This window comes from Sardina pilchardus, chromosome 4 (assembly GCF_963854185.1).
Source record: "Sardina pilchardus chromosome 4, fSarPil1.1, whole genome shotgun sequence".
In the NCBI taxonomy this organism is placed as follows: Eukaryota; Metazoa; Chordata; class Actinopteri; order Clupeiformes; family Clupeidae; genus Sardina; species Sardina pilchardus.
Window position 1 is genome coordinate 18,487,003 of NC_084997.1, and position 21,829 is coordinate 18,508,831.

Consider the following 21,829-nt stretch of genomic DNA (forward strand, 5'->3'; position numbering starts at 1 on the left):
CCATCTGAGAAATTCCCCCACTCCCCAGGCAGGGGGGGGGTTTAAAGGGGTAGTGTGTTGTGGGGGTGTGTGTGTGAGTGTGTGTGTGTGGGGGGGGGGGGGGGGGGGGGGCCTTCCTATTGAACAGCGACCTCTTTTGGCTGACACACTTTTCTTTTCCCACAAACTTACAGTAATGAATCCTATCAGTGCCTCAGAATGACACCGGGAGATTTAATGGCTCTTATCGACACCTCTCTTTGTAATAGGGTGTGAGAACTTCCTGATGATGAGCACGGAGCAAACATCTGAATAATTCACTAAGCGCTAGTCGTCGCACCTCCGACAGCAGCAGCATCAGCTCATGGTATACTCACTTATAGACTCGACGAACTGCTCAAAGAAGCGGAAAGGGAACAAGGGCTCGGGCAATTCGCGGAAAAACATCTTGAGTGCCCCGGTGATGACATGGATATCTTCCCACTGGCTGTCACCCAAGTTCAGCGCCTCTTCTGGGAAACACAAGAGAAATGGGGGAAATGTGACGCAAATTGCACAGAGAATACGAGAAAGATGATTGTTATGCTAATGTTAGAATATCACGAACATAGGTCAACAAAATAACCAGAGAGATGAGCTGTGGTGGATATTTGTTGTTGGTGGCTATTATCTTCCTTGGACAATTCTTTGTGCGTGAATATTTGTATGAAGAAATACTTTTCTCTGACTTACAATAATAAAAATCCAATAATTTAATTCAGGCCCACCTACAGTATATCCACCATTTCAAAATAATTGACTTTGTTTCACTTCGGGTCCTTTGTGTAATGCCCCACTTCAAGGTATCCTCTCCCCAGACAAAACCGTTGGGCTAAGTGGTTTTCTGGGTTTTGCGCGGAATACTAATGCAAAAATTGCCTCGCCGAGACCAGACCTCTCCCTAACCTGCTTTAGCCACTTCTACGCAGCCCTGCTCCTGGAGACAAAAGACCACGAATCCATTCAATTAGCCTCTCCACTCCAGAGTGTACACTTGGCACTCCATAGCTAATTGCTAATCAGGCCATCTCTGTTGCCTCATTAAAGACATCACATTCAGATCCTCCTCAAGAGCCCTCCAGGGATAGGCGGGCGGGAGTGCTGGAATGTGTATTGACCTCAGCCAGGGCCGGGCGATCAGCACACTCTCACTGGGAAACCTTTACGTAACCCATGCTAATGAAAAGGATCCTTTTCATGTGGATATTGAGATCATATTGGTAGTATATTGTGGGTTTAGGGAGGATCTTATAGATGTGATGATGGGAGTGTCTAGCTGTGACAATATTCTGCCCACAGGGAAATCAAGGGTTGTGTAATGTTCAGGGAAGGTGTAGAACAAAGGCTAGCTGACTGCCATTGAAACATTTTGTCAAGGAGGTGGCTAATAACTATACAGGGGCTATGAATGTTATAAAAGGTTTGAGAAAGGGATGACAGATCACTGTGCCATCACAAGTCTCAACAGGCATGCCATATAGGCAACGCATCGGGATAAAAAGCAAGAGTTCCCCCATGTTTTGTTGTTAGGTATTCTTTAAAGTCTAAGGGGAAATAATTATTCATCTCAATTGATAGGGGTCTTTTGAGAGCAAGACATTTATTTTGGTCTGTGGAGTCTAAGTCAAGTGAATCGGGCCTTCTCAAGTGTTAACAAAATATGCAGGGGTGAATCTGTAGATCATTATGGACTAATCAGTAAAATAATTTAGAGAATCACATACAAACAAATATGGAAGACAGTGCAGTGTTTTATGATTTAAATGTCTGTCCTGTCCTGAGTACAGTAATTTCTTGTGTATTAAATACATTGTGAATAACCTGCAGGACAGTGTTTTATGCTAATTAAACAAACAAACCATGTACTACCCGCACCTGTGTATTGACTGCAGTGCCCAATAGGCCGATGAATCAGAATCAGATCATGCAATAATAATAAAGAACAATGAAGAGAAGAAATGCATTCCCATATAGCCCCATGTATTAACCTCATAGCTGAAGACATTTTCCAAAATGATTATATAAACCTGGGTTTATAGTACAGTAATTACGATATTTTTCATCCATGATGAGGGCAGATGAATCGGACTAACTACATTGATATCTCACCTGTGGCAAACTAAATGCCACACCTGCTTATCCACGACCCTAGCCAGTTTATGCTAGCATGATGTCTCTATTCATAACAAACACCACTCACTCTGCTCATCACTGTAGCCTCACCAGCCCATGGAAATGGATGCATTGTCACTCCATTATGTGGACATCATCGCCCTAATATGCCATCCTCTAAATTGTTGAGCTGTGCATGATTAGGAGCTACACTCGCTAAGACGACGGCTAACCTGCAGCCATTTTTCATTTGCGCCACAGATATGTTGTCTCTGTGATGTCTCTCTGTCTACACGGCCGGGCACCTGAAGGCAAGCCACTGGGTTCAAAACACACACACACACACACACACTGCCTAATCAATGTTTTTTTTTTGTTGAAGATTCCTGATCTAATGCAGAATAATTAGCAGCTCTGCGCCTCCGTGGGTCACCTAAGGGTGATGCGGCCCTCTCACGGCTCATCATGTCACAATAACGTCTCTACGACAACAAGTGCTGCTGCGGCCGAGCCTCATCAGCCCCCTCCGCCAGGCAGCAGTAAGTAGGTGATTCATGCCGTTCTCAAACACAACAGGGCGAGTGGATGAGAGCAAATGGACCATATCAATTTTGTTCACCGACCAGAATAATGGTTAGTCACACTGAGAAGTTCAGAAAGGTCCAGTGAGAGAGTGCTACTGTTCCTATAGTCAGGGGGGAAAAGCGAAATGTAAAACGTTACCTTGGTCAACCATGAATCTTAACTTCTGGATTGTGGCCAAGTTACCACTCACTCTGTATATGCCATCACTTTGCAGACCTGTGGAGTTATATATAAAAAAGAAGTACAGTATAACCATAAAAAATCATGATGTAGATTTTACTTTCCCCATTATAATGCCATGTCAATTCATCCATTGAAATGCAAGCACTCTAAAAATGACAGAACTATGTATTGTACAGTAAATGAAAGTGGCTGTTATACTGTAGATGACACTTAAATATTGACATCTAGATTGTAAAGGAACTGCTTAACCACACACAGATTGCTAAGCCTTATAGGCCTCTGAGGTCTGTTATGCTTTTCCATACTGTAACTATGAGCATGCTTGCAATTGAGTTGAGTTAGTCACTACTTTCCATACACATTGTACAGTGTTGTGCGCTGGAATGATTACGCAATGATAATGCATTGCCATTGTCAGATATCAGAGTAGTGTGTCAGAATTCTGTTTATTTGAAGCCTGGTTTCCGTAGTTGATCTAGTAAAGCCCTTTGATATTTACCCCGTCTTTCTACTTCCTGTACACATAGCCTGATGAAGTTTGGCACTGTAGTTCCCTCGCGACTGCACAGGGTCAGTATGTGGCAACCAAACACTCGATCTGAGGACGAGAAGAACAGACACATTTCTACATTTTGCATGTACAGTATGCTTATGTCACACTTATCGATGTCAGTTGATTCAATGTCAGTTATTCAACTGTCAGTCAGAACACCACCACCACCACCATGAAGAGCGGGGGGAAAAAGGACAAGATGTGGCTTCTTGGTGTGAGCCCACAAGGAGAAGTAGGTCAGGAAGTTGCTAGCACAAGGTCTGTCACATACTGTAGATCACTATGTGAGAGACTCACTGGACAGTGTCATAGACCGGTCATGAGCCTATGTTGTTCACACATCCTACTGTATGTTCACCATTTGGTGAGTAATTTCTCTCAAAGTGATCAATATTCAATATGGGTCAGAATCCTCCCCTGGGCACACACAGCTTTCCGAGCTGTCACAATATCCCCCGTTTTCACGTTATGACACCACTGCAATTGCACAAACGCTGCATAATTGAAATGCATTTCGCCGCATATTACGCTTCATTACATTTGCAACTATGCACCGTCCGATTGTCCTTAATGGGCTCGCTTTCCCAGTATTTTGGTGTGACGCCCAACCTTGAACAGCGTGTGGATGTTTTCAGAGTAGCCGGCTTTATTTAAGGGCCAAGAGCAAACCTCAGGCCCGAGTGCTGTCGATACAAAAGGTACCAAGTCAATGGGATTCATCATCAATCGCTTTTCATTTAATGTGGGGCCAATGGAGTGCTCCCTAAAGCCTGCACTACATCAAAGAAGGCCAGCTCACACTGCCATACGAGCGGTTGGGGGGTGTGGGGATAGGGGGGATGTGGGGGTAGGGGGGAGTGCACCAAATACACAGATGACTCCAAGGAGGCCACCTTTGCATGCTAAATCAACTTCAGAGAGCTGAGGGAACTTACAGAGGGGAAATAGGCAGGGGAAATGTGGGAGGCGTTGGGGTTGGGGGCGGATGGGTGGGTGGATGGGTGGGTGAGGGGGGTGGCAGAAGAGACAGGCGCTCGAGGAGAAATCCTTCCTCGAGTGAGGGGAGTGCCACCGCCTGAGCAGAAACCTGATTTTTCGGGGGTGCAGAGGCGGCGCGACGCTACACCACGCTCTGTGAAGTGGCTCGGCTTTGCCTGACGGCCGTGCCAGAGTCGGCAGTCTGGGGGCCACCTGCACCATGACTTAATCCCGGCGTGTTTTTATTTATGCCATCAATAACCTCCCCTCCCTTTGATCTGCCGGTTTTGTCCTGTGGACACAACATTAAAGGAAGGGACGTCTGGGAATGCAAACTGGGGGGAATTTAAAAATACCGTTACCTTCTTCTAAGGCTTCCACAATGTGCTTAAAAAATACCCTTTTAATGGTGTACATGCCCTCAACCGGTAAATGTACTATTTGCTGTGAGTTTTAGCATCCCTCTGTCCTGTAATAGTATAATTTGTCAGGAGAGGAATTATGATAGACGTCATACTGTGTTTTTCTCTCTCTTTCAAAATTACATACCGGTACACATAAAAAAAACACTTCTATAGACTTGCTGTGTAAAAAAATCATACTGAATTTACCTTAACAAGTAACGATTCCTTAACTAACCCCGAGTCTGAAATTACAATTTCAAAGCCAGAGGCTGTCAGGATCTTTCAGAGGGAAGGGAATAAAACACAGCTTCCCTCCAAACAAAAGCCATGTGTGTTATTGTGCAAGTGATTGTTGCCGTGCAAACAAGTGTCCGAGTCCAGATGGCGGCGGCTTCGGCGAACGCTCACCTTTAATGAGGCCCTTCTCCTGCAGCGTCTTCATGGAGGGCCGCCGCGAGATGAACTTCTTCAGTCTGTTCTTCACGCCGTTCTTGTCAGCGCTGTCTGAGGCGCTGTGCTTCAGCTTTCCGGATGAGAACACTGGTGAGAAACAGACAGACAGGCAGACAGACAGGCAGACAGGCAGGCAGACAGACAGGCAGACAGGCAGGCGGGAGGAGAATGTGAAAATGAGGACCAAAAATTGTTATGAAAGTTGGCAGCAGCCTGAGTGAGACAGCATGTGTACACAACTGCCAGAGAATTATTTGGCAGCTCACAACTACGGCAAAAATATTTATCAATCAGCAAAAAATAGTTATCAAGAGCCTCCGCCTGAACATTTAAATCTGATGACAATTTGACAATATTTGTAAACTAAGACTCAAGACGATTAGACATTCATCAGTATTGGACTCCAGAACCGACCAGGTTAACCCTCTATTGCATGATATATGAAATAATGAAGAAAAAAAATATTTCCACACATTTTATTACCAGTCATAGAGCACAATGAACAATTCCATAAAAAAAAATAAAAAAAAATATTAATAGGGGGTAGATCTAGGTTTGTTACTTTGGGGCAACAACATGCAATAATGGTAATAAATACAAAAAGTGCAGTCTACTTATAATATATCTCTTTATTCCATAACAAAATACATTTTATGAAAGATCTTCAACATCAACTTAATTTGAAAAAAACATTTGTGCTGAAAAAGTAATACATTTACAACTAGTTACAATCTTAGTTGGGTTTGTTACCTAGAAGTAACAATGCGCAACAAAGGAGTATTATTTTTATCCATTCATTCCCATTCAGTTTATGTATGCCTGTTCCTCTTCGTCCTCTTTCAGCTCTCCATCTCTTTCTTCAGCATCTCCATCTGGAGATATCAATAAGCACACATCAATAAACATATTGTTATTGTTATTAAGTATTTTAAAATAAAAAACAATGTACATACTGACAAATACTCAACAAGTCTTGGTATCCTGCCATTTGACTCTGTGTAAGTAACTAGCATATAAACAGGGAATCCTCATTCCACTGTTGCATGTTGTTGCTTTGAGGCAACATAGCTATTTTACACTTTTACTAAATAAATATTCAATAAAAACATAATCAAGAGTGAAACTGAATCAGAACTTACCCAAAATTGTGAAAATATTTTTTATTTCATGGAAATCCTAAGGAAAATGTCACTTTTTCAAATGTTTGTGGAGCTGAAAAAAACATGCCTGCCGCATGTGAGTGCAGGTGAGGAAAATAGATTGAAAAGGGTATTTTACAAGTCATGTGATCAAATACAAGCATTCTGTTGGCTTTTCAAACTTCCTCCTGATCAAAATGAGCCTTTTTTATTGGTGTATGATGTTGTAGGCCTGAGAAAATGAGGCGACAAGGGTTTGTTACCCTGAAGCAACACTATGCAATAGAGGGTTAAGAGGTCAAGAGATAGAAGTTTTCTAGATAGGCACAAAACTACAACCTGACAAAAGCTAGAATAGCATTGGTGTTTTAAACAGTTTGCATTATGGTTGGTATGTCCCGTATATTTGTGTTGGTGCATTTAATTTGCCATTATTCATTAGAACCTCTTCCAGTGATTGGCTCTCCTACCAGCTAACCTCTCCCGTATCAGTTCCAAACCCGAGCGCTAGTACCACATCTCCCTCCGCATGGGACAAGGCCACTGCCTGGGAATACTAGCCATCTAAATGCATGCACGGGCTGTGGGAAAATCTGTGCCCTGCAGCCACTGGAGAAGATTGTCTTCTCCGTGTACACAAATTAGCGAGATTATCGCCAGTAGCGCCACAAAAGACCAACGGTTCACAATAACAAAAAGAGACTGGAGTTGGGCTCATATCTTGTCCCTGGTCTCTAATTAGGATTTTAATATGATCACCCAACATTGCCATCAATATATGATTTTTTTTTTATATATACTGTGTATAAATTGATGAGATTGACTTGAACCATTGACAGGGATTTGCATAATTGCTCTGTGACATATGCTGACATAATGTTAATTAGCATGTTCATGTCACTTTTTACCAGCGCTTCTCCACAAATCAACATTCTTCCCACACAACACATGAATATTAAACACAATAACACACAAACACTTACCGTACTGTACACGAAATAAAAGAACGACTCTATTTTACCAAACAGTGAGTGAATTATGTCATCAAAGTGAAATGGTATGGTATAGCATCATGGTGAAATTAAATACTTTGAAAAAAGTTATATTAAAAAATGTCTCATTTAAACCGGTTAAGTACAAAAAATGCCTGTTAGAGGGTAGGAGGGGAGTTGTGCAGGGGGGGGCAGGCCATACTGATACGTGATGTTATATTGAAAATGCTCGCTTCTGTAACAAAATTGATTTTGTCAGAAGCAGTCAGTGAACATTTGCTTTCTGCACAGCTAGAGCATTCCAGTAACAAGATGGGGGTCGCGGCCTCGGCTTCCAGGGAAGGCAGATATCAATAAAAACGCCTAGCGCTGGTGCACTCCCAGCCTCTCTGGATAACAGCCCTCTGCTGAGTGCGGACCTGTGGCTCGGGTGTACATAGCAGTACTCACTGAGGGATCGCCGGTGCTCTGGTTTAGGTTCTTTGACTGCGGGGGCCTCTGAAGCTCGCCTGGAGGGGTACTCGGTGCTGTTGGACCTGTGGAGGCCCGGCTTGCCCACCGGCCTTCCCGCCCCGCTGCTCTTCAGAATGGATGACACCAGAGAATCACTGGTTAGGACTTCAGAACACGACAGAACTAACATCTTAGATTTAAGAGCGTAGGAGACACCACGGCAAAACACTTGAATCTCATTAAAAAAATATGTCTCGTGTCCTTTGACAAGGAATGATGTGATTTAAGGAAACCAATATTTGCTAATTAATTATTTATGCGTCACTTGCTAAGTCACATACTGTGTACGTAAATGTAAATGTAAATAAATGTTAAATAATGTTATGATGCTGTGGTTGGAATTCAATTCGAAAGCTGAAAAACACCTACTGATCTGTCAGCTGTCTGTTTGATAGCATCACGCCATCTGCTTATTGTAGGGAAGTCATCAGACTGAAGGAGGTACTCGTCACCACCATAGGTAGTTATCTACAAATGAGAGAAAAAAAACCAATTACAGTTTAAACTGTAAACAACAAATCCAGATCCTAAAATTATTTTCTATCTGCATTACAGAAATGTAACATGTGTTTTTAAAAATAAAGAATCTCTAGAGCATATTATGCAAATTCATAAACATTCATAAAGTGTTGCATATTTATATAAAATTATGAGCACATCAGTCAAACATCATGATTCTTTTGTTTGGGGCGGTGAATATGCTGCGTGTCAAAAGCCTTGCATTTGCTGTCACTGTCAGAAGAAACATTATACCAAATGACATGTATCATTCAAATCTAATTAGTCAAAATGTACAACCATTTGTAGGTCACTGACATGACATAGAAAATATGTCAAATGTGATATAGTTGGCTTCACTGTGAAGAGATTTAGTCTCGACTGGGATAACTGTATTCTATAGTGAAAGGATGCAGTGTTCTGCGTTCGGTACAGCTGTGGGTTGCAACAGCGCAGTGTTGCATTCAGCCTGAGCCTTTAAAAGATGTTGGAGGACTGAGTCAAAGTTCTCTTGTTGGGGAATACAATTAGTGAGATACTTGTCAACTAAATATTGAGCCTGTTGTGCATTTCTCCGACAGCACGGTAACAGTACTTGGCACCGTCAAATGGAATAAGCGCTCCACATGTAAAACTATGGTAAACAGTGGCATTAAGGTCACCATTGTCGTGTGCGCTTGAAACTGAAATGATACAAAGCTACATTCACGACATTCATGATTAAACAATGTCACAGAGACACGTAGTACAATTTCACATGTGGTAGGTTTTCACCGAAAAAAAATTGGTATGAAACCTGAGTTGATACTGTTCACATAGCAACAAAAAATACAGTTGAGTACCACACACAATGTGACCACACCACACAGACCGGCAAAGTTTTCGCACGCTACCGAGAACTTGTGCTGACTTTGTGATAGGGCGTCAAGAGAGTTTTCGAAAAAGCTTTTGGGGGGTTGCCTTAGAAAAAATAAAAAAAAATGAAAAAGAAAGGATGAAAAGGTCTGGGGCCAGGCACGTCAGCCTGTGTTTGTGACTCCACTGTTTTTGGGTAACGGATATGCGAACAAGCATGTTTGTTCTGGAGCGCAAGCTTTCCTGGAGGCTGAACACCACAATCAGAGGGGGGGGGGGGGGGGGGGATGGGGGGTCTGTAGAACTGGGGAAGATCAGGTTTCGGGTAAAGTGCCTGTGCAGAAGGCATTGCCCTTAAACTCCTCTTCAGCTGATCTGATCACTATCAGTCGTCCTTTGTGCCTGTAGCACGCAGTTTAGATTCGAGCCATTTCACTCTAATTCATATTCATATATTCGTCAGCTTGTGTGTGTTTTGCGATGCACATATTTATCACGTTATGCATGATTGGTCAATATGGAGAAGAAGCAGCAGCAGAGAGAAATAGATGGCATCTTCCTGTACTATCCGTTCATTGTGTGTGTGTGTGTGTGTGTGTGTGTGTGTGTGTGTGTGTGTGTGTGTGTGTGAGTGTGTGTGTGTATGTGTATTTTCTGTTCATTAATGTATTGTGTGTGTGTGTGTGTGTGTGTGTGTGTGTGTGTGTGTGTGTGTGTGTGTGTGTGTGTGTGTGTGTGTGAGAGTGAGTGGTGTGTGTTTGTGTGTGTGTGTGTGTGTGTGTGTGTGTGTGAGTGAGGTACTCAAAGACCTTTGTCTAGTGATATCTTCCTGTGTTACCCACTCATTAATGTGTGTGTGTGTGTGTGCAAGAGAGAGAGAGCGAGAGAGAGGGAGAGAGAGTGTGGTGTGTGTGTGTGTGTGTGTGTCTGTGTGTCTGTGTGTCTGTGTGTGTCTATGTGAGGTACTCAAAGACCCATGTGTACAGGCTATCCTCAGCTGATGAGCTGAGACCTTACAGTACATTTCATTGTCAGGATTAGGCCAAAATCCACTGGCCTTTTTGCGCGATAACGACACTTTTCTTCGCGGCTTAATCAGAAAGCGGGGGGGGGGGGGAATTCTCTGCCACCCCGGCACATCAAACATCTCTCTAAGAGTCTGAGTCATAGATGCACTGAAGATTACCAATGACTTTAAAAGGACAACAGCAACGGTCCTCTCAAAGCCTATTCACTTGGTTAATGAAAAACAGGATGATAAGCTCCTCAAAGTACACTGCACTCCCTATCCCTCCTCATCTTCTGACTCCTCGCCGACGGTAATCTCGCTAAGCAGAGGTATGATAACGTGCTTGAATGTAACTGTGCATTCGGATGCAATCTCCATAATCCGGTTGGATATTAATGTCCATGTTTGGTATTTAAAGGGCCGGACAAGTACGGCAGTGACTGTAACTCGTGGCGTCATTTGCTTCATTTACTGTGTAAAGGCAGTGCCCCCCCCCCCCCCCCCCCCCCCCCCCAGGCTCTTGGGGAGTGGGGGAAATGGGCGGTGTGTGTGTGTGTGTGTGTGGGGGGGGGGGGTCATTCTGTCTCTAGAATCTACAGAAATTCCACAGGATGGGTAGGAATAATAAGCGCATAACTGTTCCATGCCAGTTTGTTTATTATTATGCTTCTTGTAACGTTGCTGTGGCAGAGACAGAGATCTCCACCTTTCCCTTCCATGCCCCAGTCCCAGTCCAAATCCAAACCCTATCCAGTTCATATCTGGTGCCCTTCACACACCATATTAGAGCATTTGTCAACTGTGGAAACAATTATTTTGTGTAGTGTCAGCCTGAAGAACAAACATCTTTGAAATAGATACAATTACTCATCAGCAACAACAAAAAAAAATAGGCAAATCTCAGACACGTTTTGTTTTGAGAGTGTTGTTTATGTTGATCGCTTCGTTGAATTCATACTGTATATGTTAAGAGTTCATGAACATCAGCTCAATAAATTGCTCAACATCTCTGTCTGAGGAGTCAAACACTCAACCAGATGATCCCTCAACCAAGTCAGTCTTTCCTCCCCCCCCCCCCCCCATAAGCAGCACACACTGCCCCATGCTTCAAACTGACATTTTTGTGATTGTGAAACGGTTGGCTTTCATCTCATTCATACATATGGGCCTGTCTAATGTATATCTAAGCCTAATGGGCAGTGTAATTTATCCGAGTCATTATGCCGGTACTTGAAAGACTCAAAGGTTGAATTGAATCAACTAGATGAGGTGATAAACAGTCTGAAAGCCCCGGCTCTTGAATGGCCTGAAAACTATGCTACGCAAATGAGGTCTAGCCTATTAATTCCCTTAATTGTTGAGGAGAATGTAAATGTGAATGACTGTAACTATGGCAAAGTTTTGTTTTGAATCAAGTAATGAAAAAGAATATGAAATAGATTTCTTTTCTCGATGCTCTGCTTATTAAGAGCGATTTTGAATGTCTCGGCTTTATTTTGACAATTCATTAATATTTAAATATGCACTGTGCTACAAAGGAGAGAATGCCATTTGTGCTTTAAAATTTGCATTTTGCTGTTAAATTAAACATTAATTACAGAGCAACATAAAGAAACAATTCAACTTTGAAGCAATCTAGATTGCCGAGTTAATTATTTCCAATTTGCAACAAATCTGCAGATCTGTCTATGAGCGCAGAGTATTGGATTGTGGGGACAAAACAAAGGCAAAGTGGAATCAGTCGACATAGAGTGTTACCAGGGTGCGTGAGAGGAGTTCAAATACATTGCGAGTTATTATTTCAAGACAGAGTTTGAAGTTTCCATTTGCTCAGAAATGCGCTCAGATTACTTATGAGAAGTTATGAGTCAAACTTAAGGTGCATTTCAGAGAGCATTTCATACCAAAAGAAAGCAAATGGACACACGGCTGCTCAGAAATATAGAAAAGCTGGTTTATGTATATTAAAACTACAATACACAGACAGTCTGTGATTTAATACGCTGCATGTCTGAGAATTTGGTGTTGAGAGTCTTGTGGTTTAGCCATGGCGGCTGGTCAGCTGAAAGTTGTTATGTATCAATTCATTTTTTTGAATCTCCGTCCTTCCCTTCACTTCATTAGCGGAACAAAAACATTTACTCTCCTTATTCTTGCAGTATGATCTATTAATATCAATTAACAAAACAAAATGCTGACAGCAATCCTACAAAATGGCTGTTTCACCTTTGAATGCAAACAAAAAGATGATTAAGAGATCTTAGTCTTAATGGGAATCTTGGGGGTCTGGTTTGTGTTGTCTGTTTATTTCTATCTCCACGGTTACAAGTCTTTTTTGTAAACAGCCCTCTCCGCTTTGCTGACTGTCTCTGTATGTGTGATCACGATCCTGAGTGACAGGCGTTCCTCCTCCTCGACTCCATCGGCGAACAAGACATTGCGCTAATTAATTGATGCGGAATAACACAAATAACAAGACTCCGTGGAAGACAAGAGGCCCAGCCGTCCTCACACACACACACACCAACTCCCCACCCTCCACCCTCCGTGTCAGCGGGAATCAAACAGTTTTTGTCCCTTCAACCCTCATCACTAGTCACCCGTGCTTCATGCCCATAAGGTGCAGTTATAGCTAGCCGAGGCCGAGGCCTGACAGCGTGTCGCTGAAGAACTCCACACGCACCAACCCCCTCTCTCCTATGTGTGTGTGTGTGTGTGTGTGTGTGTGTGTGTGTGTGTGTGTGTGTGTGTGTGTGTGTGTGTGTGTGTGAGAGAGTGTGTGTGTGCACATCAGGCCTAAAGAGGTACCACATGAACAGCAACAATATGCAACTCATCACACCAGAGGCGGCTCTAATGGTTTTAATGAATATCATCTGAGATGATCCTGTAAGTGTCTCTCTCACAGCGCCTCAATGAGAAGATGAGCAACACGATTTATCAGTTTAATACCCAGAGCCTTTGACAAGCCGCCCATTTCAACGACGCAACATGCCGGTTGATTTATTTTTTTAATGTGGGCCTTGTTGATGATCTCACAGCAACAGGCATTATTTTAGATGCTGTGCTGCTGTTGAAACATGACAACATGGAACCTTTGATGATGACTGTTTAGCTCGTGACTAGCTTGAGCCCGTGCAGATATCCATCTGAAGGCTTAGGAAAAGCAGAAGTCTTTATCGGCACTGATCCTGCTGAAAGCGTGTCAGTGAATTTGGCAAAAAGTGTCAAGCTTTATGAATGAAGGACTGTACCTTTAAATGAAATACTGTTAAAAAAACAAAAAGCCTGACTTACTTGAACCTCACTTCTGCAACATTAAGAAATCTGAATCGAAACACAAGTCCCATGGGGTCATACTACTACCTACACCATGCATGGTGGTCGAGGAGGTGAGCGAGAGCAACAAAAAAAAAAACTGACCTCTGGACAGTAAAAGCGGGATTGTGTCTCGCACAGTAACTGTGTGGGCACCTCACCTTGAGCACATTTCATGAGCCGTGTGTGGCTCGCAACTGCCTGAGAGCCTATTTTTTTTCCCCTTCCCTTTTCACCGTGGCGCTCGGCTCCTTGCCAAGTTATTACGCCACAGCGTGGCACCGCGCCAACCCCCATTAGCGGCACACAGGGCAGGAACTTTCTCTGGGGGTGTAATACATGCAGGGGCTTAATAAATAAACATTTGTACATAATTAGAGAATGTGCATCCACTCTCAGAGATTCATTTGAATTAGTAACCCAATTAACATGTCTCATTTGCTGGGGACGGATTGCATGTATCGTTGTGTGTTTTTTTCGGTGGCGACGACGGGTAACACATATTGGGGCGACGTAATTCTCAGATTTATAAGCATTATGTCTTTCAAAAGACGGTGTTCTTCTTTGTAGTGCCCAATAATCAATGCCAGGCAACAGCAGTGCAATTTATGCAGCACCTTAAGGACTTGCCTTGAATGTAACATGGCCACAATCCTACATGTAAGAAGCAAGTAATAAAAACAACAGGAAACGTGGAGCACGAGTTGAAGGATTGAAAGAGTGAATTTGAATTCTGAAGCAATCAGGCAGGCGACGTGTGCTTAAAGCGGATGGCATTAGGACAGGCAGGTCAGGGCCCATGAGACCGATGAAAGAACTGACCGCTGGGCTCCGTGATCAAATCCTATTGTTCCAGGCACTTGGCCAGATTTTAATCTCTTTCTTGCTCAAACTGTTTATCTTTCAAGATGGTCACTGTGCAGTCGCTGCTGCTCATCTCAAACAGTTGCCATGTTGGGCGTTGGAAACGTTTACTACTGTTTTAACAGATATGTTATAGATAACAGGTGCTCATTGTCCTAAATTAGCCAAATATTGAATGGCAATGCAAATCATCACTCTGGGCAGTGTGTCAAATATATAGTGAATCACAAGTGAAGTTGTACAGCCCTACAACAAAGGTGGAAAACCTAATCCAACGACTTTAACATCAACATTTTATTATAACGGAGAATAAAAATAATTTCACCGCCTTACATCAACTGCAGAGCCAGAATGTGGGAGGCCTCCTGTAACACTATGAGGGAGTACAGTAACTCGACAGTGTTGACCTTAACCTACCCAGCCCGTTCAAACTCCTACCAGTCGATCCCTTGCCAGAATAACATGCCTTCAGTATTGGTCATTATCCAAAAAGGGTCAGGTGTAACTTTCTCTGTGAATAAATTAAACTTTCTTGTGATTAATGATGAAGAAATGCTTTGTTAGATGGTGCCGGGCCAAAATGGAGGGAAAAATATCACTCATTATTTTCTAGCCTCAGGTATGGTTTCATCATCTAAGATGTTTTTGTCCTCTTTGCCTTTTGTTTTTTCAGACTGACAAACATTAGGCTAAAACTGTGTAACATCTCAAAAACAAGAGTCAATACAGTTGTCTGTTCCAGCCATGCATCTCTAGCCACTCAGCGCCAAAGAGTCAGACTGTTAATGAGGAAGTTTTGATCAACAGCTGGGAACTTGTCCTCTTTCTGTAGGTTATAGACCCAGAACTTCCACATTTCCTTTAATCTTTTCATGTAAATTCTTAGCCTCATGGACAACAAAAAAAAAAAAAAAAAAAAAAGGAAGAGCTCAGTTGTATATGCGCCGAACGGAAAAGATCCTTGTGGAAAGACTGCAAGTCACCCAGTTGTTGAAAACACACCGCCTTACACTGTCAAACTTGCGTTGCGTGTGTAGCGTTTGTCCTCGTGACGAAAGCTGTGGTCACTCAAGTTGGGGTCAGAGGAGACTGCTTCCTCTCCTCTCTGGTGTGATATTTAAACCGACAGCCCAGTGGATGGAGGGGGGGGGGGTTAAGAAACAAAAACCAACAGACACAGTCACTGCCAGTGGAGCTCTCCTTTCACACAGCGGGTTCGGGTCAGCATTCTTTCCACGTTGGTGAGGCGCACAATAAGAACGAGTGGAGCTCGAAAAAACATCCCCCTACATTCTTTTTTATCTTTCCAGGAGGTTTGGATTCACCCCCTTAACAGTTATTGTTACCGATTGTCGAATGATAGGTGAATGGTTACAGGAATCAGCCATTGTTTTCAGCGTGGAAAAAAGAGTCAGGCCTGTTTGGGAGGGCAAGAGGGTGGCATCATCTCGAAGGCGTTGCAGGGTATCATCTGCCCGGGCTGACAGCCAAAACAAATGTTCTGAGAAAAGGCAGTACAGTGACTTATGACCTATCTTCAGTGATTTAGTTTTTTTTTTTTTACCAATGTTGTATATGCTATTTGCAATAGTGTAAATATCCTGTAAATTTCCTGGGTGTGCTTGTGTATGTGTGTGTGTTTGGAGGGGGGAGGTCATCTCTCTCTCTCTCTCTCGCTCTCTTATACTGTACACACACACACACACACACACACACAAGCTCTATCTCCGTCTTTCTCTCTATCTCCTTCTCTCTCAGGCATTCATAGAATATGCAGTGTGGACAAAATGTGCCACCCTTTGTGGGAAGAAAATCATACAAATGGAAAGAAAGAAATCACAGCAATGACCCTCCCAGCTGAATAAATACGGTTAAATGTCATCCGCATACAATGTAAGGTAACAAGTTATGTCCAATAAATTAAATTGTAACTCCATAGTTATTGCAGTACCCGACTCCAATCTCTTGCAATAACAAGTCCGTAATGAAACAATAATGATAGCAAGTTTGCATTTAAACAAGTGGTCACATGCTATTTGTGTTTAAATAAAATGCTGACTTCTCAATTATGGATTAATTTCCCGGTAAGTCTTGCAGGTGATACACATTATCCGGTGTCTGTAGACCTGTTCAGCTGAAACTGTATCCAGCCTGAGCATGTTAGCGATCAGCGGAAGGACAGTTTATATTTTATCAGGGGTAGGAGAGGCCTTCCTGTTGGGACAGTGTAGCTTCCACAGACATGCGCATGTTTGGTATTTCTGATCTCTGCGGAAAACAGCTGGCCCACTTGAAAGAGGAGCAAGGATGAGCGGGGTGTCCACAGGGGTCGCGACCTCCAACTTCAGCTGTCTAATCTGACACGGGCCACGGTACCCATGGGGAATAGTCCTGCATTGGCGCGCAGGAGAACAATAGCCATGACGTGCTAAAGGAGAAAAGACTCCTGTCAAGCGCCTATCTCGTTTCAACGTGTACGCAGTCGGCGGCCGTGCTCTAGACAGTGACTGTGTGTGGTGAGCCATGCTGTCATCTAGCCTGGAATGTTTGGAGGTAAACCCAAACACCCAGTTGTGCTGTTCCCATCATCACTCAATGTGCTCAGTCGTTCAGAAGTCGTTCTACAGTATATGACATTTTTTTTATGTTAACTGATATGCTAAATAAAGTATTTAAGTTTCCACCGATGTTACCCTGATGGTGGCCTTTGGTGCTCCTAGTCATGTCCACTTATATAATCACCTCCGAAAACATAATCTCGTTCCTGTCACTGGGCTATTGTGCAGTCGCAGCGCTGATGAAGTGGTGTGAGGCATTATGCATTATCACACTAACTAAATCTTTTAGTGAGGCGTGAGGAAAGTCTCCTAGCCGTCTTATTAATGCATCCCCTCATTCTTATCTGGAAGTCCCTTCAGTTATTGTGTTTTTACGAGTTGCATGTGATTAAATGGTCCGCCATCAAATCTCACTACAGTTGTTGCGATTTAAAAAAAAAAAAAAAAAAATCGAACATAGCAAAAAATGGCAGCAAGCACCCAACACTAGGATTCATAGCTTACTCGGCTCAAAAGAGCAATTACATTTTAGTAATCCTCAAAGTAGCAAGGAAATCAGCATCCTTGTGCGGTGAAGGGCATGCAAGGAGATGACAAAAAGATGATAATGAAAAAACGGAACCGTTAAAGGGATTGCAACTTGAGCATGGATCAAGATACTTAAGAGCGATCAAACCCAGATATATGAAAAAACTTGCACTTTTCTTAATCACGCCTATGCTTCATGTTACTTTTTTTTATGTCCTGTAGTGAGATGGGAGATTTTTTGGGGGTGGGGGGGACGGGTTGGTGTTGGGGTAGTGTGCTGGTTTTGCGCCTCTTTTAGATAGCGAATCTAACCCTGACTGGCGAATGAATTAACAGCAACTTTCAGCACTAATTTTAATTTTAATCCTGGCCGTGATTGACAATGCTGTCAGACCTCGGAATGGCTCTGAGCCATCATTACAAGCACTTCTGTGTCCGTAGAACTTGGGATTACTTAAGATTATGTCGTAATGCCTCTTTAATCTTTGCCGCAGCAAGAGTCACGGGCCAAATACTGGACAGTGGAGTAACACTCGGCAGTGATGAAATGTCTTAAACATGTGATGAGATCGGGATTCAGGCTCTCATCCTCATCCCCCATCCACCCCTCAACACACACACACACACACACACACACACACACACACACACCCTCTATCACCGCTTATTCGTGAGCAAACTCTTTCATCGTCAATTAATTCACCGTGGTTAGCCTTACCCTCAAAGCCCTTATCCAAAGATTATCTCTCTTGAGGCAATAAGAAAAAGGCCCATAAACTTTTGAGTCCACGCAGGAAAGAAAAGGAAAAAAAAATACTGGATAGAGATAGAGATAGAGACTTAAAGGCACGTAAGTCGATGGCCCTATTTCTCTTCTCTACAAATGCAATCCAACAAAATGAAAGACTTATTTCTTTCTCTTCCTTGAGCAGGTGGTTGACCGACGGGATGAGACGGACTTTGCCCCAATCTCATCTGAAGTTAGGTATAATCTGGAAGAAATCTGCCGCTCATTGCGACCGGCGGCTCTCTTCCTGTGCAATCACACCCCACCACGCAAACACACACGCTCGCATATGGCAGACAGTGAAGAGAGCACACAGCTGCCACAGCAACAGAAACCCGTTGGACTGTGGTCATTTCGCTATTTTCGGGCGCAGGATTGAACGTAATCATTTTGGAAATGTCAGCGAGACCCCTAGACACAGAGCCCAGTGATGCTAACAGAATACGTCAGAGAGCAATTCCGAATGGGAGGGGGAAAAAAAAGAAAACATTGTCACTGTTCCTGACTTCAAATAAACACTTCCCCTGAGAAAGTAAGCATGTGTTTTTTTTAGACACATTTACCCTATAGTGAACTCCTACCACTGATCACCCAATTTATTTCTTAAGGAGGGGGGGCATCAGTGGAACGCCTCCTCGTTTGAGGCCATGTGATCCTCAGTGACTGACCCCTGCCTGTGCCTAGAGTCCACTGGGAGGCATGTTCCCTCTCCTACCCCTCGCTCTGCACAAGTCCTCTGACAGGCCATAGGTTAGAGAGAGCCTTGAGAGACGATCACTACGGCCCAAACTCAAGCATCCCCCGTGCCTCTCTGTATGTCGTGCTGGCCCTCACATTGCCTGCTGTGTTCCATCATACAGTATGAGGTTACTTCCTCAAGCAGAGTTATTGTATTGTTCGCGTATTAGCTCTTCATCAGTCATAGTTTATTGAGTGAGTCATCTTAATTAGAAATGCTTCCAAAGTATATACTCATTTGTTACTCTTCATTGGCTCCCAATAGCGTAAATAGTCATATGAAAACGCATTGTTGATAACAGGTGTTTTTATCATTATCAATAATCATTGATATTGTTGTTGCAATTGATATCATCATTATGCTTAATGCAGGCTTTTTGACTTTACTTCAAAGTATTATTTTCAACTAATAACATTCTGCATACCGTAAGTCCCTTTGGACAAAAGCATCAGTCAAATCCCATAAAGATAAACATAAGCACACAGTCACACCAATTATTGTGTAAAAGGCCCTCCATTAATTTGTGTGATATGTTTATACATTTTGTGAGATGAATCTACACACGGTCCTTCATGACATGCTTCCTGCTTACCTGAATCACATGCTTGCGGCTGGACTTATCCTTGGTCCAGTCCACACTGGCGCCACGGAGGTCCACTTCATCTGGTCGGTTTCCAGGTTTCTGGATCAGGGAAAGTGAGCAGAAATCCAAGTGAAACAAACTGACATAGCTTTAATTTTTTAAGTACTGAGGTACAAATATCTTATCACGAATTTTTGTTTCAATAGAAGCATTTTAGTATGGTATGATTGTCGTATTAGTACTACTCTACTTTTTCAAAGAAAGCTAAACACTTTGAAGACAGAGCCATTGGCCAATATCAAAACCAGTGAGACAGAATGTATTTATGAAATTCACATGTGTATATCGCCTCCTGTAGGTGTTGCCTAATTCATGAAGACAATGTCCAGTAAACAGTTCTCATTGTTTCCAAAATCCGTGAAAGGTTGAGATGAGCTTGTTTATTCGACTCACAAGCAAATATAAACTCGTCATTCCTGATTCTCAGCAGTGACCATTTATTATGGTCTGGTTTGTTTAATTCACAGCTGAATTTGCTAAAAACATTAGGGATGGACAGTTCAGTCACATCAACACATCAATGAAAATCTGCCTGAGGGTATTGGGGTCAATTAACTCATTTTTGATAGAGCTGGCAATATTATTTCAGAGTCTGCATCACTGAGAATGTTTATAAACTTCTAAAAGGGTAAAGTTTGAGGCATTGCATGGATGCCATCTCCCTTCCATTACAAAAATCTTTCCCTCTATCTGTCAGTCTCTCTCTCTATTTCTTTCTCTCTCTCCCTTACTCCATTACTCCCTCCCATTCTCTCTCTCTCTCCCCCTCTCATTCTCTCTCTCTCTCTCTCTCTCTCTCTCTCTCTCTCTCTCTCTCTCTCTCCTGGACCTCATCACAGTCAGCTGGATTAAAATAACACTATAACGTTCTCAGCGTGAGAGGGTAAATATTTCCTCACCAGCTCTCTGAGAGGGGTGAACTCAAGTCCCTAGGATCAAAGCCAAAAGTTAATTTGCCAGTTTTTGAAAAATATAGGAACGTTTCATTTTCTTGCATCCAGCGAGGGCTCAGAGTGTGGTTGCCAGATATGTGCATTTGTAATTAACATTTGACTTGTGGTAGCTATGATAGACAAGCTCAGAAGGGGTTGATTTGGGGCCACCGTTAAATGCTGGCTTTTTTCAGTGGCAGGCCGAGAGCGTACGGAAACTCATACGCGCACCGTAAATAGGATTTCCATAACGATTTTTAGCATGAGTGACATACAGTTTTTGTTTCTATCTCCCCAGAGCTGACACATTGACCCAAGGACTGGTCGATGCGCTGCCCTCGGGAGAACATGTTTGTATTGTGCAGAAGAATATAACTATTCATGGGTGTCTTCAGAATAGACTGAAAATCGGGTTTACATCTTGCATGCACACAGTATGAGAAACCGTTACAGTGGACTTGTGCCTGCTGACATAGAGCATCAAATCGTTATTTTACTGCAACAGAATTGAATGGTTTCAGTCATTAGTCACTGTGTTCTGTCATTCAAGAAAGCCTTTGGTATGTGTGAGAGACACACACACACAAGCTACTTCCCTCTCTATGAGTGTGTTTGTGGGTGTGTGCATGTGTATGCGTATACTGTAAGTAGGCTATGTGGTGTGTGTGTGTGTGTGTGTGTGTGTGTGTGTGTGTGTGTGTGTGTGTGTGTGTGTGTGTGTGTGTGTGTGTGTGTGTGTGTGTGTGTGTGTGTGTGTGCGTGTGTGTGCGTGTGTGTATGCACGTGCACATGAGCGTGTTAATCTTACCAGATTAACCACTGTTTCCTGTTTGCTTTCTTTGTAAAATAGTAGGTGATCAGAGCCAAGGACAACCCATGCAGAAGTCCAGTTCTTCCTGAAAACACATGACCACACTGAGTCTGTATAGAAACAGCATTCATTCGCTCACTTGCTTGCTCACTCATCTTATTGAGAACAGTGGCAGTCATAGACAGCATTTGCACAGCTGTATTATGCTGTGAATGAGTGTGCATCTTTATTTCTGTGCTTTACTCGTCCTGATTTACAGTATACTTATACAGTTCTGGTATGTAACAAAGCTCCCTTAACGCCACGGAGTGGTTCAAACAGTATTGACGAGACCAGATCTCAGAATCCGAAGGCTTA

General features: G+C 42.9%; 1 protein-coding gene across 1 annotated transcript in view; it reads right to left on the reverse strand.

Annotated features, from left to right (window-relative positions):
• The window catches only part of arhgap15 (Rho GTPase activating protein 15), a 44,195-nt gene that overhangs the window by 15,902 nt on the left and 6,464 nt on the right, over positions 1-21,829 (reverse strand). The window contains exons 5-12 of the mRNA XM_062534415.1: positions 21,470-21,557; positions 19,679-19,768; positions 8,300-8,398; positions 7,868-7,997; positions 5,242-5,373; positions 3,398-3,496; positions 2,854-2,931; positions 357-491 (exon numbers count right to left, since the gene is read on the reverse strand). Of these exons, the coding sequence (XP_062390399.1) occupies positions 357-491; positions 2,854-2,931; positions 3,398-3,496; positions 5,242-5,373; positions 7,868-7,997; positions 8,300-8,398; positions 19,679-19,768; positions 21,470-21,557 (851 nt within the window). The remainder of the gene's footprint in view (positions 1-356; positions 492-2,853; positions 2,932-3,397; positions 3,497-5,241; positions 5,374-7,867; positions 7,998-8,299; positions 8,399-19,678; positions 19,769-21,469; positions 21,558-21,829) is intronic.